This window comes from Propithecus coquereli, unplaced genomic scaffold (genome assembly GCF_000956105.1).
Source record: "Propithecus coquereli isolate 6110/MARCELLA unplaced genomic scaffold, Pcoq_1.0 Scaffold14, whole genome shotgun sequence".
In the NCBI taxonomy this organism is placed as follows: domain Eukaryota; kingdom Metazoa; phylum Chordata; class Mammalia; order Primates; family Indriidae; genus Propithecus; species Propithecus coquereli.
Genome location: NW_012138302.1, coordinates 9,846,599 through 9,854,551, shown reverse-complemented (window position 1 = coordinate 9,854,551; position 7,953 = coordinate 9,846,599). Strand labels below are relative to the sequence as shown.

The 7,953-nt window shown below is 39.8% G+C and overlaps 1 protein-coding gene across 1 annotated transcript in view; it reads right to left on the bottom strand.

Moving 5' to 3' along the window:
- Positions 1-7,183, bottom strand: part of MYSM1 (Myb-like, SWIRM and MPN domains 1) — a 35,989-nt gene extending 28,806 nt beyond the window's left edge. The window contains exons 1-3 of the mRNA XM_012639401.1: positions 7,085-7,183; positions 2,526-2,604; positions 739-809 (exon numbers count right to left, since the gene is read on the bottom strand). Coding sequence (XP_012494855.1) covers positions 739-809; positions 2,526-2,604; positions 7,085-7,149 — 215 coding nt within the window. The 5' untranslated portion in view covers positions 7,150-7,183. The remainder of the gene's footprint in view (positions 1-738; positions 810-2,525; positions 2,605-7,084) is intronic.
- Between the last annotated feature and the right edge of the window lie 770 nt (positions 7,184-7,953).

Here is a 7,953-nt window from a genome sequence, read left to right as displayed (position 1 = left end):
CACTGATTGAAAAGCAATAATATAGGCTATAATTGCAATGTTTGGGGAGAGTGAGAGAATAAGAAAATGGGATTAAACGATGATAATTAAAGGTACAGAAACACTCTAAAATCAACATAATGAATCCATCAAATGCAGATGAAAGAGTTAAAAATAAACCACTACTTATTAGACCATTATTAATAATCTTTATAAATCATAAGATCAGAAGTTCAAGCCTCTCACTTACATACAAGAAAACTGAGCCACAGATAAGGATCCGCATCTTTTGAAGAAAAAAATCTTCATTCTAACTTATTTGTTTTGTGTTTTTACTTAGATTCCTCCCACATAACACCTGTAAATTATAAAGTGAGAAGAACTTTTACATGTTCTAATTCTGTGTCTCCGGACAAATTAACATCTCTGGATTTCAGTTTATATAACTTTGAAAATGAAAGCTTGGAGTTAAGGTTCTGAATGACTTAAGTATTCTATCATTTCTACTCAATATTCAGATATCCTAAAGAGTTAGCTGACAACAGATACGCAAAAATATTGAGTTAGATCTCAGACTTAATAGTAAAACAGAACATGAGGAATAAAATGCTGCTTTTTGCACAGATAGATAGCATGATATATAATAGCAGTCTGGGGCTGAATAAAACCAATCTAGTAAATGGTGGCCTTTTGTAATTTTTGCATTTATAGATTTTTAACCCTGAAACCTTTACTTTCTTCATAATCATTAAAGGATACTCTTCTTCCAACAACATTTTCTCGATGACAGCTCTGTTCTCTTCACTGATGGTGCTATCCAGAGTCCAAGGCTATTAAAAAAGAGAATATATTTTTCTTTTTATTTACTGCTTTTTGAAATTAGCTTCTAAGTTTTGTTAAATAAAAATAAACAGAAATATGATTACAAATAATAACAGCTATCATTTACTAAGCACAGACATATCTTTGATTCTCACGATAACATCGATAGGCATTAATACTTCACAGATGCATCGACAGCACTGCTAGCATTGTAAGTGGAAGAGCAGAGACCTTACATTCAAGTCTGTTGGATTCCAAGGCTCATGCTCTGACCCATGATGAGGTAGTAATGGCCATGATGTACATGAAACTATTTATTAGGCATCCGATATTTTGCTAGACACTCTATCTATTTCTAAAACTTACCACCATTCTTTTTCCCCTCAGTCACAATCTCCATGAATGATCATACACATTTTCAACTCTCAAAGTTAAAAACGTTCAGCTCGTATCTCTTCTCCAAGCTCTAGACCATTATATCCAACTGCCCACTCAAGATTTCTACATGGATATTTAATTGGCTTCTCAAACTTAACATATTCAAAATAGAACTCATCATCACATATGTCCACCTGCTTCTCCCCGTCTTCCCAACTTTATAAAAGGCACTAGTAGTCACTAAACTCTTCCATATAGAAATCCAAAAATTATTGTGGATTCTTCACTTTTCCCTCAATCCCCATATCCAATATATCAACCAGTTCTACCTCCAAAATATAATTCAAATCTGTCTACTCTATCTCTTCTGCTACCACCTCAGGCCAAGACCTCATCAACAAATCTTGTTTCAATTACTGCAAATGTTTCCACACTGGTTCCTTTGATTCTACTCTCGCTTCCCCACAATCTGATCTTTACCACAGCACCCAAAATGAATTTTATAAAAATGAATTTATTAATCTGTATAAAATCTGTACAAAACATTTCAATGATGTCTCAGTTTGCTTATAATAAAATCTAAATCCTTTAGTATAATCTGACCCCCAACCCCTGTACGACAGAGCTCCAGCCTGCCTCTCCAACATTGTCATATGCTGTCACTCCTCCCTTTCCCACCACATTCTAGACACTGGCCTTTAACCAGTGTTGCAGCTTTTGCATGTGCAGTTCCTTCTGCTCAGAATTTATTTTCTCAACTCTTCAGGTATGTACCCTCTTTCCATCACTTTTCAACGTAAATCTCACCTCCTCAGAGTTTCCCTGACAACTTTATCTAAAGTAGGCTCCCTACCACCCTCAGTGAGCATCTTGCTTATTTCCTTCGTAATCTGTAATTAGTCTGTCTTCTTATCACCTGACTCCTCTTTAGAATATAAGCTCCGTAAGAGGAGGACCATGTCTATCTTCATTATAGTTACATCCTCCATATCTTACCTAGTGAACGGCATATAGTAAGTGCTCAATAAATAACTGATAAATGAAGAAATGAACCCTGTAATAATCCCCCCCTTTTTTTTTTAGATGAAGAAACTGAGGCTTACAAATGTGAGAAGTGGTAGAGTAAGGATTTGTACCTAAATCTAGCTGTCTCGAAAGCTGTTTCTCAATAGGCCATTTTTCAAAGTGAAAAGAAGAAAGAGGTCTCTATTTTTAAGGTAAGAAAGATATTTCAACATATTATATCTGTGATTTTTGAGAACTGGCACTAAGTTTTTTTTAAAAAAAAGGCACTCTGGGCAATAACTAACAGCTTAATACACCTGATATTTTCATAAAATACTTACGATAAGGCCATTTTCAGTTCTCCATGATGAATCAAGATAGTGATCTTGTTGTAAAACTGATGCTATATTTTCATCACTTCTGAAATAATTAAGAAAATGAGTATGTAAGTGATATCATACCAGTTAATGGATGTAACTCACATAACCCAGTGGTGACTGGCAGGTTGTAGGTGTTAAGCAAATATTTAGTTCTCTTCACCCCTTAACAGACTTAAATTTAACATTGAATTTAACAATGTCTCTTTAGCCTGAGAAATACATAGTGGCTTTAAGCTACCCTAGCCCCACTGCTAAACATCAAGTCTGACTATTCACTTATTTTGTTTCTAAAGAAAAAACAATTTCACGAGGAAAAAAAATACCCCAAAGCAGCAACCACAACATGCTGTGACCATGAACCAACACTTTAGTTTCTGCTGATAGGCACCCATGTGTACACAGAAATTCAACTTCGCAATGAAATCGTTCAGCTATATATAAATCATAAGAACCACCATCAACAGCACCACCCTCAAAATGAAACAAATAGGCCGGGCGTGGTGGCTCACGCCTGTAATCCTAGCACTCTGGGAGGCCGAGGTGGGCGGATTGTTTGAGCTCAAGAGCTCGAAACCAGTCTGAGCAAGAGCGAGACCCCGTCTCTACTAAAAATGGAAAGAAATTGATCGGACAACTAAAAAAAAAAAATACATAGAAAAAATGAGCCGGGCATGGTGGCGCATGCCTGTAGTCCCAGCTACTCGGGAGGCAGAGGCAGGAGAATCACTTGAGCCCAGGAGTTTGAGGTTGCTGTGAGCTAGGCTGACACCACGGCACTCTAGCCCGGGCAACACAGTGAGACTCTGTCTCAAAAAAAAAAAATGAAACAAATAAAACTAGATGGAAGAACAAAAACAAAAAATACTCAAAGAAGGAAAGTACAGTGAAAAGACAAGAAAAACAGTGATGTTTTAATAACAACTCATATAATTAAAAAAATTAATGTGGGTTTTTGGGGGCTTTTTTATGTCCACAGGGGCTCAAACTTTGTTAATTCTCCCACTCTTTTCATTGAACTACTAAGAACTCTTTAAAGTTACATTGTTTACCTCACATTTGAAAACGCTGAGGAATTAAGTTTTGGGGGGTCCAATCTATGATATAATTAAATTTAATATTTTGCTTTTGTATGTCTTGAAGTTTTATAGCTTCCTAGTTATTGATTTTTTCCAGACCTAGTCCAATGGAAGTAGACTAGTCTTCCTCTAAGACCGCAAAATCCTATCAACACATTTGAATCTTTAATTAGTTGTACAGTGGTTATAATAAATTGTGGAGCTAATGAGCAATTCTCCACAATAAACTAAAAGCAATAATTTCTCTCAATTGTTGATGGCAAATAGGCTTAAACTCAAATATCAACTCTGATCTGGAAGAGGCTACCAGGAGGAATAAATAAAGGATTCTGAGGCTTGTGTCAGCAGAAGGAAACCTTTACTCACATAACTAGGTCTGCCAAAAGTTCAGGAGGTGGGACTACTATCACTTCAAGTTCATTGCAGAAATCTTTTCACATAGTACTCTTTAATGAGGATTAGCAAATCTGAGCCTGCCCTTTTTTTTTTTTTTTTTTACAACACACATTCAGTCTGTTGCCAATTCTGTTGTTTCTCCTATCTTCAAATTCAGTCCTTCCACTACATCCATACCACTACTGAGGTCCAGTAGTTTCAGACCTTATAATTTTCCTGTTACAAGTATAAGAGATAAAGCTGACAAGCCATTCACCTTCCCTCCTTTATCTTTCTCCATTTATCTCTATCTGACATATATACAGGTTTACTGTCTGTCTCATCCAACAAGAATGTTAGTCCTAGAGAGCAGGAACTTGGTTTTGATAACTGTTATATACCCAGGGTTTGGCATGTAGAAGGCACACAATATTTGTTGAATAAATGAATGAACAAGGGAGATGAGGCATGGATTACACAGGTCTCTAGTAGTTCAGGAATGAGGATTTTATCATAAAACCAACTGGGGAGTGAAGGGAATAACATGATCAGATTTGGAAAGACTACTCTAACTTCAGAAAATAGAAGGGAGGCCAAGGAAGCAAGGAGCAGTTAAGAGGGAGCAATTATAAAAATACCAGAGAAAGGTGACAGTAACTTATACCTAGGGAATAAGCAGTGTGAACAGGAAGACATGAATACATTTAAGAAGATATACAGACACAATCAACAGGCCCTTAATAACTGATAGGATGGGGGAGTGGAAGGAGGGAGGAAAGGAAAAGGCATGAAGTTTAGGTCTGTGTTTGGGTGACTAGATGGATGGTGGTGCCATTTATTGAAGTAGGAGACACTGGAGAGGCAGGTGGGGAAAGTTTATAAGCCGAGATTAAAGTGCTCATGGGGCATCCAAGTGCAGATAGAGTCAGAGAATTGGATAAAAGGATCTGAAGCTCAGGAGAGAGATTTGATTTGAGTTGGTGATGACAGATCTGGGCAACATCAGCATGTATTCGGTTAAATTTAGGAAACTGCCATTTCCTAGGCAGGTCAACAATGGTCAAATAGTGGCAAAATTTCACATAGTTCGACCTAACAGATAGAAAATGAAGTCTTCAGGGATAGTGTTACCAGGGACTGTGTGGTCAGTGATTAGCAGTCCTATGATAAAACCCCTTGCAACACCATGACTAAGAACAAGCAGAAGAAAAGGAGGATGAGAAGGAATGGTAAAAGTAGAGGAAGACCAAAAAGTTTCAAAGCCATCTTCTAACTTTGCATCTAGCACTTAGCAAATTTAAAAAGTGTTTTAAATTAATCCTCAAGGGTTCAACAGATGCTATCATCAGGTGTGACTACACACTGCAGGGGTTACTATTTACAATAAATTCCATATGAATGGAGACCAACACCACGGGGCACTGCGCACCAGAAGATAATGTTAATGATGCTCCTTGGAGTAGAGTAAGACAATGGCTCTGACCACTAGGAACCAATAACCTTTGTAATCCTGTTGTATGGGACTACGATTACCACTAGTGCCACCAGTAGACCTAAAGCTCAAGCGAAACAGGAAGAAAGAGAAAAGAAAGAAAAAGAGAAAGGGAGGAAAAATTAAACGCAATCAGAAAAATTAAGATAAACCTATGGAAGAGGCATACAGCCAATGTCCTCAGATGATCTTTATTTAGTATTTCCAAGGCCAACTCATTTCTTTCTGGACTGCAGATAAGTCTCCCTGTCCACATATCTCATAGCCATATTGTGACAATTAAATTAAATCAAGCATGCAAAAGCAATTGGTCAAGATTTTAAACACTACATGAATGTGAATGATTATTGTTACTAAAGCCTCCCTACTCATCTGCATAGCTTTGGACTGTTTTGTCTAAAGATTTGAGGGAGAATGAGTATATGAGTTTAATTACCTCTCACATTTTTATAGTGCTTTCTTGTTCACTAGACACTTTTAAACACACTATCTTAGTGCCTCATGGGCAGGATTGGTAATCTTCTCCCCAGTTCACAGAGGCCCTAATATTATGTTGAACTACATGAAATTGCCACTTTATAGATCAAAGATGGCCTAATATTGGCAATTTCATATGGTTCAACCTAACAGAGTTCTAATGAAGGTGTTCACAGTTAAAACAACATAGTTGGCTGCATTTACAACTCAAGCTGTCTGATTCCTGGCCACTCTAGGCCTCTTCCATGACTAAAAAGAGATTAGTTTCTTACTCAGAAAGCAAGGAGTCAAAGGAGATTCTGTTTCAAACCTGTTCTTCAGGAATCGTATTAAATAAATTGTGATCCGTCACTGGATCCTCATGGTACCATCCCTGAGAGTAACGGGATGGTAAAGAACTCAACATTTACAGAGCACCGACCATATGCAAAAGCACATCCCGTAATTATTTCATTTGATTCTCACAAACTTATGATTCTCAGTTTACACGTGAGCGGTCTGAAGCTCAGACTAGTTAAGTGTCTTGCCCAAGGTCAAACTGCTAGTAACTGGTAGGAACAGCAAATGCAGAAGGAAAACCAGAACTGTCCAACTCTAAAATCTGGCACCTTTCCTTTAAGTCAAGCTGCCACTCAGAAAGTTTTTCACAACTACCCCTATGTAGAAGAAGGGATGAAACGACTCGCCCAAGGTCACGCGGCTTACAGGCGATGGAACAAGGGTCCCTGAGCTCAGGTCTTGTCCGTAGCTGCCCGTGTTCTGGTTATGGCCGGGGAGATCTTGAGGTGGAGGGAATGGAAGTTGGAATCTAATTGCTGAAGCACGTGCAATGTGCTAGGCGAAATTAGCGCCTTCACAGCATCAGGGTAAAAGGTGAAAGCGAATCTTCAGTACCTGAGCCCCAAGTACCCAGACGCTGGGCTCAGGACAAGCCGGCCGGCGGCGGAGCGGCGCCTCCCAGGCCAACAAGAGAGTCTGGCCCAGCGGATAGACTTCTGCTCCCCTGTCCCTAGCTGGACCTGTGGCCTTTCCAAAGCCCTCTCCTCGCACCCGTGGCCCCTCCCGCCCCGGCGAGACCCAATTTTTAAGCTAAGCCTCACCCTAGCTGTGCCGCTGCAGCCACCACGTCCCCTTCGATGTCCACATCCGCCTCTTCAGCCGCCATGATGGGACCTGACCCCGTCCGTCTTTCCAACAGATCACGCGAGAGGTGGCGGGTCCGGGGCGGGGCCAAAGACGTCATGGGGCGGGGTTGCAGCCTTGTCCAGCGTCTCCCGTGCCGGGAGGCGGAGTTTCCAGAGGAAAGCCGCTCCCAGAGCCCTGGGGCTTGGTCCATTCGCATTTGTTTACATGTACGGATCTTGGAAAGTGGCCTGGGACTGAGCTTTTGAGAGCTTATGTTCTTGGACAAATTATTTGGCACCTCACTGCTATCATTTGTAAAATGGGGAGAGTAGAAAATATCTTTCTGGACTGATGAAAAAGTCAAGCCAGAATTGCTTTGTGAATTGTGAAGGTGGCAACCAAGTGGGCCCCTTACCGGCTGCTGGTTATTTAAGAGTCTCTGTCCCTGCCTCTCCTTCTCTCTCTCCCTCTCTCTCTCTCTCTCTCTCTCTCTCCCTCGCTTTTTAAAGAAAAAGGTGTCATTCAGCACTTCACATGAAGTCGTTCAGTATTTTACTTACGTGCCGAACGACTTTTAAAAAAATTTCAACAAATATATAAGAATATAACGCAATGGTTGTGTAATTTATTTTGTAGAGATCGTTACAATTTAAAGGTAACTCTCATAATCATTAATCCTTACAATCACCCTGTGAGATAGACAGGGCTGGTATCATCAATTATACTTTGCAGATGAGGAAATCGAGGCTCAGCTGAAATGACTGCCCAAGGACAGACTGCCCAAGGCAGATGTGGATATCAAAGGGGACGTGGTGGCAGGGCTAGGGTGAGGTGTAGAGACCCG